Raw genomic sequence first — 20,893 nt, 5'->3', positions numbered from 1 at the left:
GAGGCCCAATGGGCGCTCCGGCCCGGTACAAAAAATGGGCTTGGCCTGGGCCGGCCTGGTACGAAAAAAGCCCAGTTCGTCATATACAATCTGTAAGCTGAGTTGTGAATATGTGATATGGTGATGTCAAATAAAAGAAAGAAAATTAGCTCTGCTCAGTCACATCTCTTAGGCCATTTTCCTGCATGTCAGAATAAAATGGTCATGCACTCATAATATATTGAACATTGAGGCAAACAAGAATATGCAAGGTTCAGTACCATAGATTTGAATTAGAGGTTGTAAGTTAAAAAGCTATATAGTTTATGAATATACATATCCCTGTAGGATCAAGAACTGTAGTGATTTACAACACGAGCACAGGAATCTCTCAATCAAACTTCACAAGCAAACATTACAACTAAGCTACAAGCAAACGTGACATTAGGAATACGAGTCATACAACCAGGTGAGCTAGTGGTTATAAAGTGAGATAATGAAGTGACTCATCGAGTGACACAATGAAGTGACTCATCGACTTTAACTTTATGCTGTGAGCCTGTGACTCACAGAGTGACACAAAGTGCCAAAACAAAGCAACGGGTAAGAGCAGAGTAAACGGCTACTTCTTTGCTTCTATTTAATCTTCCAGTCTGATCTAAATTTTTCTATCACACCGAGTCACCAAACATAGAACAACCATGCTGCCTCGTTCAAAGTCATGTGTTGTTCAAAGCAAGTGCGCTAGAGCCGTCCAACGCTCCATTAGCCCCCCTCCAGCTCTCGACCCTCGCCAGTTGTCCCTGAGCATGGAAGATTATGGCACGGATGACCGTCACATGGATGGTCTCGAGGGGTATGAGGACGACCATACCGACGCAAATCAGATGGAGCCTGATGATGTGAATCATACCTCTGTTGGTAGCACGTCCACCTTGATCGGACGGCGATCAGAAGCGTGGAAGCACATGAAGTTGGTTGAGGAAATACGGGGTGGTGAGAAGGTATGTATCGCAATTTGCAATTATTGTAGTCGTGAATTATCTGCGTCTACAACAGCAGGTACCGCACATTTGAATCGACATTGGAAACGGTGTCGGGAAAAGATTGCTGCAGCTGCGCGGATAGCTGGACAACCTATACAGACACAAATTACCTTTGCGCCTGACGGTTCTGTAAGCACATGGATATTTGATCCTTCAGTAGCTCGTCAAGAAATTGCTAAATATATAGTTTTTGAGGATCTACCAATTAGAATGGGGGAAAGCCTAAGTTTTGAGAGAATGATCCAACATGGTTTTTGTCCACAATATCAACATGTCTCTAGAAAAACTACTAAGAATGACATTTTAAAATTGTTTCATAGTCAATTAGATGCTTTGAAACAAAACTTCCATAGTATGACCTACTCATTTGCTTTAACATCTGATATTTGGACTTTATCACATCAAAGAACATCATATCTTAGCGTTGTCGCACATTATGTAGACAACAACTATAACCTAAATAAAAGAATAATAGGGTTTAGAATCATTGATGAGTCACATACAGGAGAAGCCATTGCCGCACGTGTGCTAGAGGTTGTTAAGGAATTTAAAATAGAAAATAGGATTATTTCTATAACTTTGGACAATGCATCAGCCAACTCAAAAGTAATGGAGGACCTAGAACCTCACATACAGAGCTACATTGGTGGGTATGTTCTCCACCAAAGATGTATGTGTCATATCATCAATATCATGGTGCAGGCAGGTATGACAATGGTAAGTAGATATTTGAACAATATTCGTGGTGCCATCCGTCTCATCTCTACTTCGCCTACAATATTTAGTAGTTTCAAGGACTACTGCAAGGCTCAAGGTAAGAAGCCAAGAAAATTCGGACTTGACATGAAAGTGCGCTGGAATTCAACATATACTATGTTGAAGCAAGTGAAAGGTTACAAAGGAATTATTACTATTTTCGTAAATGCTCAGAATGCTGGTTTACTACTTACAGAAACTGATTGGTACATTGCTACACGTTTACGAATTTTTCTAAAACCCTTTTACAAGGCAACGGTGCAGTTGTCCGGTGTTTATTATTCTACATCTTGCTTAGTGCTAGAGTGGCTCTGGAGAATTACATACACATTTAATGAAAATAAGGATGACAATGTTTTAAATCCCATTGTTGAACAAATGAAAGATAAATATCTAAAATATTTCTCTGCTATCCCACATCTATATTGTTTTGCTGTTATATTTGACCCGCGTAAAAAGTTGGGTGGTTTAGAGCTTGCTTTGCAGGAAATAGGTGACTTGCTCAACCTTGATTTCTCGGATGCCTACAATCATGTCAAAGAAGAAGTATTTCAGGTTTTTCAGTTATACCAGGGCAAATTTGGATGTAGCCCCCCGGTCCCGAAGTCTACACAGCAACACAAAGCAAGCAAGTCGAGTGCGGCCAATTTATGGAACAAGATCAAAGGCAAGGGATTCGCATCATCATCTCAGCAGACAACTAGGTTATCTTGGAATCCCATAGCAGAGCTTAACCACTACCTTGAGCAAGATCTTTACACCCATGATCCAATGCTTGCGGACAACAACACTGTCAACCTTCTTGCATGGTGGAAAGATAAAGAGCGATTCTTCCCTGTGTTGTCACACTTTGCACGGGATGTTCTCCTAGTTCCAGTGTCGACCGTCTCGTCGGAAGCGACATTCAGCATGGTGGGGTGAATTATTGAAGAGAGGAGATCATCGCTCACTCTTGAAATAGTAGAGGCAATCACCTGCCTCAAAGACTGGGAGAGGGCGAACGCTGGCACACAACATTAGCTTGAGGATTTGGAGATCGCGGGGGCATTAGCGAACCTCGAGAACCTTGATCTAGATGATAATGAGTAAATTATGTGTGTAACGATGTATTGTACTCTTTTCCTTACCGGAGGAACTCCATATTGGAGTGTAAGGTTTTTAACGAGGCAATCACATTGTAACACATTATTTTATCAGAAAATTTCTCTTTTTTCCTCCAAAAATATTTGATGCATCTATTTTATGTATTATATTTTTTCGCCGTACTCCACCATAAAATTTTGCATCGCTCCTCGCGCCATTGCACCGTTTCTCGCGCCATTGCACCTGCATCCGCGCTGACACATGGCTCTGTCGCGTCAACACGCGGCGCGCGCCCGCGCCAACGCTCGGCTCCGTGCCTCCATCCCGCGCCAAACGCCGATCCCGCGCTGACACACGGCGCCCGCGCCCAGTCTCTGCACTGTCCCGCGCCAGCGCCCGCTCCTGCGCTGACACGCGGTGCCAGCTCCCACCGACACCGTCCGACACGTGGCGCCGCGCGCGAGCCCGTGTCGGCACGCCCTCACACGCGCTAGAGTGCGCCGATCCCGCGCTGACACACGGCGCCTGCGCCAGGTCTCTGAGCCGTCCCGCGCCAGCACCCGCTCCTGTGCCGACACGCGGCGCCAGCACCCGCGTTGTCCCGCACGGCCGCGCCAGCTCCCACCAACGCTGTCCGACACGCGGCGCCGCGCGTGAGCCCACGCTAGCACGCCCTCACGCGCACTGTAGTGTACCAGTGCTGGGCCCGTGCCAGCCCGCCCCGACAAGGCCCATCGGGCATGTGTGCCGGATCTGGACCTAGCTGACGGTGGCTTGGGCCAGCCTGACCCGACCCGAGCAGTATCTCGGGCCATTCTAGCACGGCCCGGAAGGCCCAAAACCCGAAGGGGCCGGGTCGGGCCAGCCCGACCCGGCCCAAGTCCCACCTCTAACTAAAAGATACATTCCAAAGTTGGTTGCACTATAGATAGAAGTAAATCTTTACTCGATTGGAAGAGTATCTGCATGGGCCGTTTCTGTGCCTATGGCCGCTGCATGCCCAGCGCTTGTTGTTCGATGGACAACAGGCGCGGCACGTAGACGTGGCGGAGGCGTCAAGACTAGGTGATCTAACAATAAATAAGTTTGCAGAAATTGTTTGTTGGTGCTCGTGTCCACCAAGATAACGTGCGTGCGCGCACGAGGAGTGCTAGGGGGATAAGAGGATGACATCTGGCCGAGTGTTCTCGTGTGTGTACTCTTCCCCATGCGATCAAATTCCTTATTTTTAATTTTGAATCCAATTTTAAACGATTCCCGCTGTATAGTCTGGCACGTTCATTGTTCAGTAGCCAGTACGTGGACCCTGCATGCAGCATGCATGATGCTGCCTAGCTTTCAGAGTCCCATGCAGTGCATATGCAACCACCGCCACCGTCGCATTCACTCAAAGCCATTACGCCGCACCATTACTGATCTTCGCGCAGTGTAGGTGCAAGCGGCACTCTGGAGGGTACAGAGTATTATTGCCCTAAAAAACAAAGGCCAAGATTGCTCTTTTAGCGTGTCCATGCCTGAACTAGACAAGATGGTCTATGGGGCAGAAGCGCCATGGCCAAACTCACCGCCGCCGATGTGGTTCGATGTCCTGGTGGCCCTTGGCCTCTGCGTCGTCGTGAGGTCCGTAGTCACCTTTGTCAAGTGCCTCCACCGCGCGTTCCTCCGACCAGGTAGGAACCTGGCCCGGCGCTATGGCGCCTGGGCGGTGGTGACCGGCGCCACGGACGGCATCGGCCGCGCGGTGGCGCTCGAGCTTGCACGCTGGGGGCTCAGCCTAGTCATCGTCGGCCGGAATCCGGACAAGCTCTCGAGGGTCAAGAAAGAGGTCCAGGCCGCCGCGCCGTCGTGCAAGGTGAGGACCGTGGTGTTCGACCTCGCCACCGGGGACGCGCGGGAGATGGCGCGCGGCGTGGCGCGGGTGGCGGCCGAAGTGGAGGGACGGGACGTGGGGCTACTCGTGAACAACGCTGGCGCGACGTACCCGTACGCAGCCTACTTCCACGAGGTGGGGGCGCCCGTGTGGGAGACGGTGCTACGGGTGAACGTGGAGGCGGCGACGCGGATCACGCACGCCGTCGTGCTGGAGATGGCAGCGAGAGGGAGGGGCGCCGTCGTGAACGTGGGGTCCGGGTCGTCCGTCGTGCTGCCGGCGTTCCCGCTCTACGCCGTCTACGCAGCGAGCAAAGCGTAAGTGACCCATGCTATACTGTACTCATTTTCAGTCATGTCAAGTGCATGCCACGTTTGGTCGAGAGAACAGGATCATCTGCCATTGCAAAGCATATTGCAGGCAAACACGCTGCAGTGCCATCCCGTATGAAAGAAATCCATTATTAAACTTCAAATGCTCTGGTGACGTTGCTATAGTACCATGCATCACTATAGCATCAAATCTGTTGCCTACGCCTAACCTCGCTAACTAATTTTTAATTACAAAATCATTCTTATATTAAATTTTAAATAAATTATTTGTTCTATTCTGTAAATTGGAACATTTTCATATTAATTTAATTTCATTTGTAAATTCATTGAGATTGTTGCCAAACAAGAGTTATATTCCGGCCCATCATGTCCAGGCACGTTTGTAGTTTTTGCTTAAGGGAAAATAGCAACATTGTTATCAAATTTGATGCGTGGAGCTGGAATGATGGGTGATAGAATTAAAGTTCTTTGGCAAATTCTCTCAGTGGTCCAAGCGAATTTCGTTGATCGATTTAGTAACAACATGTTTGAGCCCTGAGTTGTAGCAATAGAATTATATCGACTTTGAGTTGTCAATCACTAGTACAGAACGATACTATACAGGCGGGTGGAAACGTCTTTTCACAGATGTTTGGCGCACCCGCCTGCGACAAAAGGCCTGTACAGAACGATACTGTACAAGCGGGTGGAAACGCCTTTGCACAGGCGTTTGGCGCACCCACCTGGACATTTCCACAGGCGCAAAAGTGACCGCCTGTGGAAATCGATTTCCACAGGCGGTTCCTAATGTCAACCGCCTGTGGAAATCGATTTTGACAGGCGGTTCGGTTGTCTTAACGAACCGCCTGTGGAAATAATTTTCCACAGACGGTTCTTTATGTCAACCGCCTGTGGAAATCAATTTCCACAGGCGTGTCCACATTAGCTGCCGCCTGTGATATAAAGATTTCCACAGGCGGTTCCGTATGAGAACCACCTGTGGTATGTATTTATTTCAAAAAAATAATTAGAATATATTTTATTCCATCCAGATTTCACACAGTTTCAATAACAATATGAATAACATCACATATTTTAACATTTAACACAAGTACAACAATATTTACAAAACAATATTTACAACATCACAAACCTATATAGCTAAGAGTCACTGTCCCACACACAAAGTCTCGGATGGCTAGCTAATTCACCTCCGTGATCAAAGAATCTACCGTTCTTGTGGATGACTTCATGCATAATAAATCGGCACATGTCACGTTGGACGTTTTGGATTTCTTTATCGGTGAGAGCTTGGTTGGCACATTGGATCATCCTTGCCTGGTTTGAAAACACACTAAAAGAGTTAAAATACTACTGACAACGGAAATATAACCAAATAAGAATGTGCAGGCGCAATGATGACTTACGTCCTCAGGGTTCGTTGTGTACCTCCCGTTTATCCTAAGAAATTCGCAAACATAGTATCCACAAAGAACGGTATTGAAACCTTGCTTGTGGCACTTAAAAAAAACGCAACATATTCGTTAGTTCAATAAAACTCTTCGTCATTAATAGTGGGATACAAGAATTAGAAGTTGTGTTAGTACCGAAAAATGTGTACGGACCGTCATCGCATCCGACTTTTCCGTATTGTGTATCCCACCTTTCGTTACGTACCACTTGTAGGCCCTATTCAAATGCCAACAAGTAATTATCAATTCATAAATAATGTATAAGAATTTTAAGTATGGGGGATTTCCTTTACCTCTGTATAACGTCAATGAAATCTTGGTAGGATTTTTGTTGGAAATCGGCAGAGTCAAGGACCACGAGTTTGCTCGACTTCGACATCAGCATTATACAAATATAGTGATCACTACATGAATACTTCTATTAGATTCTTGATCGATCAACTAAGTTGAACACTTATGTTAGATTCATAACGTATCACACTTACTTAAAGTTGTAGGGAGCGAAGATGCAGTCCTTGTCCTGTATTTCTAGCATAGCTCTTCCTATGTAGGTTGACATTTCGAGCCTTTTTGTTTTGGTTACTTCTTTTATGACCCGTGCTTTATCCTTTTTACTCTTCCCCTTAATCCTAGGGTCATCAGTCCTTATGTTCACGATCATGTTTGGCTGGGAAATTCGTTGCGGATCAATGAATCCGACAGGCCTCTTTAACTTATCCGCATCGTTAAATTGCATCCTACAGAACAAATCAATAGTCATTAGCTTCTATAACATATATTGGTACATATATGAACGTAGGGGTAGATTGTTGGCACTTACAGGCACCACACGCTTATGAGATTGACGTCAAGTTTGTCGAGGCGGAACAAAGCGTGAATGTCCTTGAAATCCAACATGAGGTAGTTGTCTCCGCTTAGATAAATGATAGCGGGGACAAAAGCAGTGATTATGGAGAGGCCCGCGCGACATGCCCTCATGTACCATCGTGGAATTTCCTCATCTCCCACGGACCTTCCTGGAGTTGAAATGATGGCAGAAATGGCTTGCCATGCTCATATTTTTCGGGAACATCCCGTGTAGGCACGAAATCTATCTGTGAGGTACTTAATGCTTTGACGATCTCTTTCGTGAGATTGCCCTTCGCTGGAGATTCCTGAGCGGATGATGCCTTTGGTTTTGACGAGGACAGAAGCCATCTCTTCATCGGATCAGGTAGATCAATCTTCTCATATGGGGTAATCATTGTAGGAACTCTCCGATGCTCAGGTGATGGATGTGCCGGAGGCGGAGACGCCGGAGTCAGAGACGCTAGAGGTAGAGGCGCCTGAGTTGTAGACGGTGAAGCACGATGCGAAGTTGCCTGCGGCGGAGATACCGGGCACGGGGGCGACGGTGCCTGAGGCGGAGAGGGTTGGCGCGGGGGCTGAGGTGCCTGAGGCGGAGTGGGTTGGCTCTGGGGCTGAGGTGCCTGAGGCGGAGTGGGTTGGCTTTGGGGCAGCGGTGCCTGAGGCAGAGATGCTGGGCCCTGGGACAGGCGTGACGCTGGCGATTGTGACTTCTGACAGCTCAATATGATATCCCATCTGGGCCACAAAATGAAGTTTCCAACAGCCTCATCGAGAATCTCAATACCCTCAGGTGCGCTAATTTCAAGCTTGTACTTCCTAAAAATCGGCTGCACCGAGTCCACTTGTACCTTGGCGTAACCAGCCGGAATATCTTGACTGTGAAACACACGGCCTGGAATGGCCTGGCCAGTGGCAGCCTCGACAGTGAAGTCTCCCTTGCCGATCGGAACATGAAGAATGCAAGGGGTAGCCTCTTTTATTTCATCCACAGGATATCTCTGGCTATCAAAATGTGTGGACCCGACGCTGCTCTGAAATCCTAGGCTGGTTGGTTGCTCTATCAGCATTAATGCCGCCCTTTCCTTCTCCTTTTCATTCCACATCTTCATGAATTTGACATTAACCTGTTCTTGTATCTGTTCCTCTACGGTCTTCTTATATCTATTACGTGTCTTGTACTGGCCCGCATCGTTTGGGAACCCATGCTTCCAGCCCACTTTTGATCCGATGCCTCGAGTGTGACCCGCGTGTTTTTTGTTCCCCAGGGCCTTGGTAAGCAGGTCATTCTCCCTGTAGGGCTCTAGAGACCCTTCCTTAGCAAGCCCTTGGATGGTCTGGGTCACCTCCATGGTCTCGGGGCTATTGAAGGCTAAGTCCCCAGACTCGGTTCGTTGTGACCGAGCATAGACCCAGTTCCTGCTTCGCTCGTCACAATTTTCTAAAGGGTTAGGTTTCCCAGCCCGGGCAACCTCTTCTTCTTGCCTCCTCCACTCAGGAATTTGGGGGGCGTACCTAGATGTGCCCAGGTGATGGTGGTGCTTATTCTTCTTTGCAAGTTGCTTGAACGATTCACCCAGTTTGATGGCATCAGGTGTGGTCTTCTGCCTAACAAACTCTGCCCATTGCTCTGGTGTAATCTTTCCGTATTTATTAAAGGGTACCAGATTCTTCTTCACGAATTCCTTGTTGAGCTCACTCTTCCAACCTCGGAAGCTTTTTCCCATAGTTTTCAATGCATTCTGTTTGGCTGCTTCCTCTGTTCCCGAGGGGAATCGGATGGTTCTCTGCAATGTTGCCCATAGGAACTCTTTCGTCTCATCCGACACCAACCGCCAATCAGTTACAGTGATTGGGACGTACTCCTTGATAAGGAATCCGCAACCGTTGCGAAATTTGGCGCAGGCCTCACTAGGTGCAATAGGCTCCCCTTCAACACTGACCTATGTTATTGTATAAATGCCGGACGGCAACTTGTTTCTGCTACGCTTGCTCCTTCTTCATTTCAGCGTCGGCCCGGAGGGACCCGAAGTTTTGGGCACAGATGTAGCGGTGGGTTCTGGCGCAGAATGTTGTGGCGCAGATGATCGATGTGAAGATCTTTTGCACCCTCCCCCTCTAGAGAGAAAAAAAAGGAGAGTTGACATCAACAGAAGATATTCCTCCATTTAAGAAGTATAAAATGCATTGACTCAACTAAATACCTCTTCGGCGGGATCGTACTCGTTGTCACTTTCCCGACGGCGGATCTCCCGATCGCACGAAACAGGGCTCGGGCTGTGATACGAGCCCGAGCTTTTGCTACTGTTGGTGGAGGACGGCTGGTGAGGGCTTGGGTCCCTATCCAACCTCTGTGCCTGGGAGGCCGCTATTGCGAGCGTCCTCTGTGCCGGGGAGGCCTCTATTGCAACATCCGACATCCTGCTTGCTTCTGATTTCTTAGGGGTTACTATCCTCTTATGCCCCATAGTACTTAGAGCATGTTTGGTTGCTCGGTTCCCGCCGTCCTGGCTCTACACGTGCAGTTTAAACAGGCTCGTACATGTGTTTGGTTGCCCAGCTGACTCCCCGCATGCAGCTGGTGCAGTTTGACGAGCGTTTGGTTGGCTGCGCGCGCTTACACGAGATAGCTTCCGCAGATGCAAAAGCACTGTACAGCCTGGCTCCGCGGATACGGATGAAATCCGCGTTTCTCGCGAGCCAGGCCGGCAAGAGCCAGGCTCCGTGCAAGCAACGTCCGTATGCAGCCATCCAAACACGTCCTTAATCGACCGCTGGATTATTGTTGCCTAGAAAAAACTAACAAGTATGCTAGTATGAAAAAAAAAGGGGGAATTTAGTAGTAGTGTAAAATGCAAAATGGTGTATCATAGAACACAAGAAAAGCATAGAAATTAGAGAGCAGAGAATGACAATATTGGATTATTTGAACGCCGCTGTTTTGGATGAAAAGGGGCCAGTAACAAAAATTCATCGATTGCGTAGTAACTCCCTAAAAAGTTCCTAAATGTATGTGCTTATATGCATGCATGCATGCATACCGTCCTATACAGTAAGTAATTGTACCAGGGTCTAAGGCCCTAAAGAACTATATATATGCTTGTTAGCTCTGGTCTTAATGTCTGTGCTCCCTAAAAAATTCCTAAACATATGTACTTCTACGCATATGTACCTAAGAAAAAAGCAGAAAGTAACCCAAGAATGCAGCAACAATCCTTTCCTTCTTATTTGAGACTTCAATACTATGGATGTGTTCTATTTATTTACCCCTAGATAATTTTAGTGTGATTTGACATCTTGTGGTATCATATTGGTTGGATAAGCTGAAACTAGCTTGTTGATTTATTCTCTTTGAGTAAGATGCTAAGATTTTCATTTTGCACTTAATTTAGTCTTTAGGTCGTCAAGCAATTATTTTAGTCTCTCTGGGTCATCTTGATTGGCTCAGAAGTCATATAGCTATATGTTAACCAAGTGCAAAATCTTATATTAGAGACTAGAAAATAGAAATTGATAAGCTTATGGAAACATGGGATGGGAATATTTTTTCCAGCGAAGAAACATATCATAACAACATATACATAAGATAAAAAAATATATGCCCTACAAAGTTTGAAACATAATACTCAAACCAGGTCTTAGGCCAACTCAAATCCACCTCGAGCACTTGGTCTCAAAAAAAAACCACCATGAGTAGTGCACAAAGAAAATTTCTTTTCAAGAACATAACTTCAAATTGACTGTACATTGGAATTGTGTTTGTCTAGATGACTTGAAAGAGCATCATGACAATGAAGGCCTTAGAAGGGTTAGCACTTCATCTAAGAACAACTATTGTTCTAGATATTGTCCTATTCTCCCCCAACCCCAAAAAGAAAAAATGTCATCTGAGTGCAAAGGACATGTTGATGCAACTTATTGAATTTAAACAACTTGCAAATAAAATATTTCTATTATTTTCGGCAGTTCAAACTTTAAAGATAGAGAAAAATGATTGATGCTGGTTTTTGCCACTGCTTTCTTAAGATGAACTTGGTAACTGGTATGACGCAGGGCTACTCAAATTTACCAAAAGACATCATGCAGGTAGTTAAAACATTAAGTGCATGAAACTTCATAGGTTTAAAGGTGGTTTCTAAATTGGTCTAATTTGGTCAACTCCAATAGAAAGAAACTTGGATGCCAGATGCAAGCACTAAAGCAATCCATTATGAAACTAGAGTGTTCTTGGCAAAAGCTGATATTAATGTGTGGTTCCAAATTTTGAGATACAAGTCTGATCAGAATTTATAAATATTTTGGCAAAAGTTGACAATGTAGCCCAAAAAGACTCTACTACTTACCCACATCGTATTGTGCCTAGTTAACTAGCAAATATTTAGTAAACAACTCTACAAAAAAATCTCAGTAGAAACTGAATTGAAATCTAAGTATTTATAGTGGTACTGGTGCCCAAAGTTCAAAACACTGAATGCACATCACGAGTATTTGTGTAAAAGAACAGATCTCAAAGATGAAATTTCCTACTTTCTTTTTATCCTATGTCCCTAATCTAAAATTTGCTTTGCATTGTGTGTCGAGTCCATCCTTTTTCCTCCAACATACACAAACTTGCATACATCATATGTATATATCCTCAATTGGAGAAAGCCGGTTGTATACATAACATACATATGTGGCAAAAAATTTGGTGCAAACCGACTGCTCTGTGCAAACCATCCAAGTGTGCTCCACAGTTCATTGCTGTCACTTATAGTATGTACCCATCCCTCACAAAGGTAGCGCAAATCATGTAGGGGCGGAGCTAGGGTTCCTTACCCCCACATGCTCACTTAGAATCAGCATTCTACAAATGCAATTCAAAACCAAGGTAGTACAACGAATCAAATGGATGCAAGATCAAGTCACTTAACCTCAAAACTATAGACGGGGGCGCTGTCGACCACGGCACGATGGCCGGCATCACAGAGAAGAGGGGGGCATCCCACGGCCGGCCGGAGAACCGACTATGACGGCTCGGCCGGGAGGGGGATATCGAACTACTCACCGGCGGCGGCGGCTCCTCCTCGGCGCTGTCGACCTCGGCGGCGACGGCTCCTCCTCGGCGTTGTCGAACTCGGCGGCGGCGGCGGCGGCGGAGACGGCTCCTCGGCGCGGTCACACTCGGTGGAAACGGAGAGCGCGAGAGGCGGACGGATGGACAGCCTGACGGCGCGGTCGATGTTTTGTGAAAGCACTAGGGTTTTCAGGGCCGCGCACGGTTATATAAATAGAAACGATTTCCACAGGCGGTTGACTTAAGAAACCGCCTGTGGAAATCATTTTCACAGGCGGTTCCTTAGGTGAACCGCCTGTGGAAATGGATTTCCACAGGCGGTTTCTTAAGTCAACCGCTTGTGGAAACCTGTGGAATGTTTTTTTGCTTGTTTGGGAAATACTATTCTAATACATATTAAAGCATCTTAAATATTCTATTACATATTAAAGCATCTTAAATATTCTATTACATATTAAAGCATCTTAAATATTCTATTACATACTAAAGCATCTTAAATGCATACAAGTCCTTAATACAAATTAAAGCTTATCCTAATTGTATACAAATTTCAGGGTTCTATCACATTGGAAAATAATTCGCATAACATTGCACTATTTGCCTTGAACTGTTTTCCCTACACCATCCAAACGCATGTACGGCATCACAGATCTATCGAGGGTTACTTCTACAAGTTTGATCTTTTCTGGATCTCCAAAAGGCGGCACGTCATCGAACTGATTGTATTCTTCCGCATCCTCCACATTCTCGACTCCGATAATTCTTTGTTTTCCAGCAACAACTACGTGCTTCTTTTCATTCGCGGGGTCGATTATATAGAAAACTTGTGCGACGTGATCAGCGAGTACCCACGGGTCATCTTTGTGGCCTACAATGCTGAGGTCGAAAATTGTGAAGCCATAGTTGTCCACCGCCACGCCATTTGGGTGCTTGACCCATTTGCACCGAAAGACGGGGATCTGCAGATTCACTCCATAGTCGAGTTCCCAGATTTCTTCTACGAACCCATAGTAGGTGACCTTTTCCCCTGTTGTGTCATAGGCTTCTGTTCGAACACCGCTGTTTTGGGTCGTACTCTTCTTGTCTTTTGCTTTGGTATAAAACGTGTACCCATTAATGTCATACGCTTGCCATGACATAACTAAACTTGATGGGCCACAAGCCAATATTTTCACATTTTTTTTTATCTAGAGATTCACCGTCCAGAAGGTTTTGGCTCTTGAACCATGTGGTGAAGCGACGCTTGTGCTCTTTCAAGATCCAATCATACGAGCGGCCTTGATTTTTTGTGTAGAGCTCATTTAGGTGTTGCTCGACGTATGGCGCCACTAACTGGATCTGCTGCAATATGGTGAAATGTGCTTCTTCCACTGCTTTGTAATCATGATCGATGAATCTTTTCTTTCCTTTGGTCCCTCTCCCAGATAACCTCCCCTCATGTCGAGATACAGGTACACCAATGGGATTAGAATCTTTTATGTAATCGATGCAACACTCAACGACTTCCTCGGTACTGTAGCCCTCGATCATGGAACCCTCTAGGTGAGCACGATTCCGTACATAGCCCTTCAGAATGCCCATGTACCGCTCAAATGCATACATCTGATGTAAGAATACAGGGCCCAGCGCAATTATCTCATTCACGATGTGAACCAAGAGGTGTACCATGATATCGAAAAAGGATGGAGGGAAGCACATCTCAAGTTGGCACAAAGTCTCTACCAACGAACTATGTAGAGCACCCAGTTTTTCAGCATCGATCACCTTCTGAGCAATTGCGTTGAAGAAGTGACACAACCGTGTGATGACCACCTTTATGTATCTTGGCTTGATACCCCTTATTGCAATAGGAAGCATCTACGTCATCATCACATGACTATCGTGAGACTTTATGCCAATTAGCTTCAAATCTTTCATCGAGACTAGGTTCTTAATGTTGGATGAGTAGTCAGTCGGGACTCTCACCCCACGTAAGCACTTGCACAGTGCCTTTTTGTCCTCAAGTGTCAGAGAGTAGCTAGCTGGCGGAAGATAATGTTTCCCATTTGGTCTGTCTTTAGGGTGTAGCTCTGGCCTAATTTCAAAATGCACCAAGTCCTTACGTGACTTGATTCCATCCTTTGTCTTGCCTGGTATGTCCAGTAAGAGGCCAATGATGCTATCACACACATTTTTCTCAACGTGCATGACATCGATGCTGTGATGGACGTCCAAGTCCTTCCAGTAGGGAAAATACTTAAAGAAAATTGGCATCTTCTTCCACAGCGTGCTGGTCGGCGTCTCACTTTTCTTCCTCTTTTTACCCTTCGGCGGCTTCCCAAAAACAACCTTGATGCTACTTACCATTTCAAACACTCGTGCCCCACTGCGAGGTTTCGGCCCAGTATCTTCCTCAACCGTGTTGTCAAAATGTTTCTTCATATTGCGGTATCTGTGAGTTCTGAGTAAGAACCATCAGTGTCACGTGTACACTACCTTCTATGAGTACGGAAGGTACACAAACGCGGTTTTATCCAAGCACACTGCACATCCTTGCTTCCCTTTAACCTGTCCCGATAGGTTAAAAAGGGCGGGATAATCATTGATGGTAACGAAAATCATTGCTTTCAGCGTGAAGTACTGTCGTCGGAATTCATCCCACACCCGGACCCCCTCGTTCCACAGTTTTGCCATATCTTCCATCAATGGTTCCAGAAACACATCTATATCGTTGCCTGGTTGTTTCGGTCCTTGGATAAGAATGGACAGCATAAGGTACTTCCGCTTCATGCATAGCCATGGAGGAAGGTTGTAGATGGCCAGGACCACTGGCCAAGTGCTATGTGAGGTGCTCATATCACTGAAAGGATTCATTCCGTCGGTACTCAACGCGAACCTTACATTCCTTGGTTCTTCAGCGAACTCTGGATACATGGCATCGAACTTTCTCCATTGCCTAGCATTAGCGGGGTGTCGAAGCTTAGTTCCATCCTTCTTGCGCTTATCGAAATACCAACGCATCAGTTCAGAGTCCCTAGGGTTCGAGTACAGGCGCTGCAAGCGGGGTATCACTGGTAGGTACCACATCACCATCGCAGGACTTCTTCTCTTCTTCTCTGCGTTGGAAGAAGTGTTTTCTTCGTCACGACCAGCATTACTTTTCTTCTTCTTCGTGTTGGCGGAAGCATCTTTGTCCTCACAATCATCATTCCTCTTGCACACTGGACATGTATCCAAAGCTTCGTACTCTTTACGGTAGAGGATACAGTGGTTCGGACACACGTGTATTTTTTGCACATCCAATGACAACGGGCAGATAAGCTTCTTTGCCAGATAAGTGGTGGTGGGCAAGGAGTTAGGCTTCGGAAGCATGTTTGCCAAGAGACTCAACAGATGCGAGAAGCTCTTGTCGGACCATCCATTGCTGGCCTTCAACCTTAGAAGTTCAAGCACCGAATGCAACACTGTAAACTCCTTATCACAGCCCTTCGATTCCTCAGACAAAAGTTCATTCGATGCCTTTTTTAATGCCTCGAAATTATCTAAACCTCTCGTGTCCCTTAAAACATGCGGTTCTGCGTGGCACAGCATTTCCTCCAGATCAAAGTCAGCATCATCATCCAGATCAAAATTGGCATCATCATCCATCATAACATCAGTGTCGCCTTCTACTGCTCCCTCATCATCACCATCTACTTGATCAGCAGCGATGTCCTGGTTTGGTTTGCTTGTACGTTGTTCGCCGTGATTGGACCAACATTTGTAATCCTCAACAAAACCTCTCAAGATCAAGTGCAATTTGATTATACTTGATTTGTCCCACAATTTCTGGTTCTTGCAGTCAGAACATGGACAGTATATTATCTTTGTCTTCTTAGTTAAAGCGTCCTTCTCTGCGGCTTCAATAAAAACAGAGAGTCCTTTGATGTATATTTCTCCATGTCTTGGCGCATCATACATCCATGCTCTGTCCATCTTTAACTTCAACCACAAAATTAGATACATTAATTAATTTGAAAATCAGAATTAAAAAGATTATTTTTAAAAGGAAAATACGGGCTTATTATGATTATAATATGTCTACGCAATTGAATCTACATTAACATAAATTTATGACTCAAAATAATGTGAATCCATTACTCTCTCTCTCTCCCTCTCCCTCTCCCTCTCCCCTAGATCTAGATCTAGATCTAGAGAAAATATCCCCATTCATGATGAAACCTCATAACGCTAAACATCACATTCTAGCTACATTTTTAAAATATAATACTAGAATCATGTGAATCTACAATTAAATAAATATTGCAACAAATTTGAGCTAATTTGATGATCTAAATGGCAAGAATCATGAGCATCTCTAGATCACATTGAAACTCTAATTTAGCCTTAAATCTAAATCTAAACTCCAAAAAAATGCAAGCTAGGGATGAGATATACATACCTTATTTGGCTCCTCCAAGGAAATAAAAAACAAAACCTTCCCCACCTATTTTCCAAATCGGCCACCACAGTAAATGCTTACTATTTCGAACAGTAAGTCTGTCTGAATGGAGCTGGCCGAGAAGAAGGAGTATTTATGGAGTATTTGCACAGACGGTCGACTTAAGAAACCGCTTGTGGAAACTGAGATCCACAAGTGGTTCCTTAAGTGGACCGCCAGTGCAAATGAGCTGACCGAGAAGAAGGAGTATTTATGGAGTATTTTCACAAGCGGTCTATATAAGGAACCGCCTGTGAAAATTACTTTTCACAGGCGGTCCTCTGCCGCACGGGGCTGCAACCACTTTCTCAAGCGGTTCTTCCTACGAACCGCCTGTAGAAATCAATCATAGGTGTCTCGGAAAATAGGTTTTGTAGTAGTGAATTGAAAAGGATAAAGCAACTTTTTGTAGATACTCTACCATATGGATTTCGAGTAGAGTTGATAACAGTGTAAACATAGTAACTAGAGATAGTTTCCTAGTGTATCTGAGTAGAATCCTAATCATAACGGCACCTGATTTGTATAGGAGATCACTGTAATATCAGGATCGGATGTGATCCTTTCCATACAAAATACGGAGATTTAGTCTGACATGAACGTCATAGGGTAATTGTCACTGACATGTGGGCCCTCACACCTGGGCCCACATGTTAGTGATAACTGCCCTCTGATATTACGTCAGACGAGCCCTATTGCATTTTTTGTGTGAGTTTGGACATAAATTATGAGTTTTCAAGAAAGACCAATCAAAAGACACATGGAATTGAAGGTGATGCCACATCATTAATATTATTGCTACACTGCAGCAGAACACGATATCAGTGGTGGTTCAAAATCGCTATCAGTGGTGGGTTTTGAACTGCCACTGATTACTTGGCACTGATAATCAATGACTATCAGTGTCGGGTCTGGATCCGACAGTGAAAACTATATCAATACCGGTTGATGGCTCCAACCGGCACTGATAGTCTAACTATCAGTGCCGGTTAGAGCCACCAACTGACACTGATATAGTTTTCCCTGATTCAAACTTTTTGGGGTAAAAAAAAAGAAAATTTAGTTGTAACCAGAGGCACCCGATCAGTCAGGATGCTCTCTTAACCGCACAAGTTATGCGATTTTTGCTTGCATACGGCAACCAGGACTCAAACTTACGACCTCACAACAAACCCTCGTGCGTGACTGCTCTAACCATCTCCTCTATCGTTCGTTCTCTATTATAATAGCAAATTCAATCCTTTTGACATCTTTTGACTGAATGTTTGAATGGTTATATGGACATCTAAATAACCTCAAATAAAAAAACTGATCAATTACAAAGTTTTAGATCTCGTCGAGATCTGTAATTTTCATATAAAGTTTGTCTCTATCCGAATTCGTATGAAAACGTTATGATTTTTAAGATGAGTTGTTATCAAACACAGCTGAAACTTTGTTAAGATTATTTAGGCATTTAAATGACCTCAAATTAAAATGTTATTAACTACCAAGTTGTAGATCTCGTTGAGATCTATAATTTTCATATAAAGTTTTTCCCATCCGACTTCATGTGAAAAAGTTATGATTTTTTAAGATAAGCTATGACAGTAATAATCATCAGTGTCGGTTTGTGGCTAAAACCTACACTAATACAGATTATCAGTGCGAACCGTCACTGATATATCAGTGTACATCACTGATAAATGGTTTCAATGCCATGCTCACTTATTATTCGCGCGTGAAAGCTTAAAAGCCGCATTGATATACCTTTAGTTCTGATTCCAATATAATCAGCACTAATATGTCACTATTTTTTAATTGTTTTATAGTAGTCCTACTAAAGTATATTTTTATCTCGGAGATTTACTCTGTCCGTCACATGATTCCCGTACCACCAGGCCACGCATATGATTTCAGTTAATACGCACCGGCAGATCACTGGATGCTCATTATGTAAAAAAAAAAAAAGATTATTGAGTGCAACTGCAAAGGAAATGACAGTGTGCGGCACATGTGACAGACGTATATATATAGCTGTAGGAATTTGTATGAATATAATTTTGCCAAGCATGCGCTATTCTTTTTTTTTTTTACCGGTGCGACCTCATCTACATGGCTTTAGGCTTTGCAAATGTGACAGACGTATATAGACATATATAGTTGTAGGCTTTCATTGGAGGCCCTCATGCACACTATTCTTTGAGGACTTCAAAACACTATAGAAAATTTCTTACAATGTCCAGAATTATAGAGTGCCTCGTTTGTTAAAAATCACGGCAATGAATTACTCACACATGTGGTAATTTTCTTTCTTACGAATGCGGTGTGCTGATTCGATTTACCTAGATACATAATGGAATATTTTTCCTAACAGCATATCATGTAAATGTTTATGTCTCACAAATAATTGGAACAGCCTTGCCACATCCATTAGTAAAATAATTTATCTTGCATATTTGTTGAATCCAACTAATAAATTTTATATTTGTGCTATCTACACATTTTTTAGGTATGTTGATCAATTTTCTCGAAGCTTGAGTGTTGAATACAAACAATATGGAGTAGACGTGCAATGTCAGGTATATATATATATGAATAATGTCTTCGCCTTCCTATTGATTACATTTCTGTAATGGTGAGCTCCTTACTTTATTAGTTCATATTTAATGTTGTATCATTAGTAACAATACGTTAATTAGTCAAATAATAGCAACTACATTTGAGTCTCTATTCTGTAAGGTGTAAGGAGAAAATTTCATAAATTAAGATACGCTACCTTAATTCTACAAAAAATATATATATCTAGATGAAGAATCGCTTATTACTTATTCCCTCAATATGCTTGTGCAAGATGCTACTCTTTCGATTTTTCTATGTTATTGACTAGAACTTAGTATACAAATTCAGAAATTATAGCATTATATACGAAACTCATGTTAATGACAATACTTGTGGTAAACATATTACTGCTCAATATATGGATGGTAAAGTTTTAGAAATTTCAACCCTGTGTATTCTAAAATTTCAAAAGGAAAGAATATAGAGAACTGAAATACATACCTCTGTCTCACAAACTTCGAAAAATAAACAAATGAAAACTAAACTGTGTATACCAAGAAGACAAAAACATATATTCTAGCACTGGTTATTGTGTAGTCATTAAATCAAAATGCCTGGTTCCTATTACACCTAAAAGAGCAATATGTCTGCTTTATCTCACATCTCGTAAATATTTGTTGCATCATCTTTTGTGACACATTCTGCCATCGGCGGTGATACAGATTCCACTGTATGTTGCTACCAAGATGTCCCCAGTCAAGAGTGACTCTCCATTCATACCATCAACTGAAGAGTACGCTAAAGCCGCTGTTCGTTGCATTGGCTATGAATCGAGGTGCGTCCCATACTGGCGCCATTCAGTCCAGTGGTTCTTCGCATCTCTAGTCCCAGATTCTGCTCTCAATCAATGGCGCCTCCAAATTGGCATCAGGAAGACAAACGAGATGAAGGCACTACTTAGAGAAAAAGGCTCCAGTTAAACGGTTGTACATATAGTAAATGAAGTGATGAGTTTAAACTAGAGCTCCATGTATTCTGGTAAAATTCGGTTTTTGGGACAGTCCTGCAAGCAGCACTTACAGTCCACTGGCCTATTAGGGTATTACGTTGGAAGTTAAGTGTAATAAACCGTGTTGCACAATTCGTGGTTTTTCTGAAATGTAAATGTTGCTACAAGGATCTTTTTGGCAAAGTGGCATTGAATTGGTAATTGCACAATTTATATATACTAGTAGCTGTGCACGTGTAACACACCTGTAGCTTTACAACCACAGCGTTTGGAAGTAAACTGCGGTTCCCAAATTTTGTGGACACATCTTATAATCGTACTTAACGTAAATCAAGTAATCCGGCCTTATATGTTTTGATATGCTAAAATATACTATGATGATTTTATGATATCAAGGAAAAAAATGAACTATACAATAAGTAAAATATTATTAAATACATAGTTGTGTGCAAAAATAACATCAGA

At 43.7% G+C, this 20,893-nt stretch overlaps 1 protein-coding gene across 1 annotated transcript; it reads left to right on the top strand.

Moving 5' to 3' along the window:
• The first annotated feature begins 4,302 nt into the window (after positions 1-4,302).
• LOC133900718 (very-long-chain 3-oxoacyl-CoA reductase 1-like) lies at positions 4,303-20,591 on the top strand. Its single transcript, XM_062341941.1, has 3 exons — positions 4,303-5,051; positions 19,370-19,439; positions 20,142-20,591. Exons 1-3 carry the CDS (start codon positions 4,375-4,377, stop codon positions 20,397-20,399), a joined length of 1,005 nt encoding a protein of 334 aa, XP_062197925.1. The 5' UTR covers positions 4,303-4,374; the 3' UTR covers positions 20,400-20,591.
• Positions 20,592-20,893: the final 302 nt, after the last annotated feature.

Source organism: Phragmites australis, chromosome 19, assembly GCF_958298935.1.
Source record: "Phragmites australis chromosome 19, lpPhrAust1.1, whole genome shotgun sequence".
In the NCBI taxonomy this organism is placed as follows: domain Eukaryota; kingdom Viridiplantae; phylum Streptophyta; class Magnoliopsida; order Poales; family Poaceae; genus Phragmites; species Phragmites australis.
This window is presented reverse-complemented; position numbering and strand designations above follow the sequence as displayed.

Bases quoted from the DNA above. Each gene is read 5' to 3' on its own strand.
- LOC133900718 (XM_062341941.1), top strand. From the start codon at position 4,375: ATGCCTGAACTAGACAAGATGGTCTATGGGGCAGAAGCGCCATGGCCA. The intron at 5,052-19,369 runs GTAAGTGACCCA...CACATTTTTTAG, and splicing joins GTCTACGCAGCGAGCAAAGC to GTATGTTGATCAATTTTCTC. The intron at 19,440-20,141 runs GTATATATATAT...GCGGTGATACAG, and splicing joins GAGTAGACGTGCAATGTCAG to ATTCCACTGTATGTTGCTAC.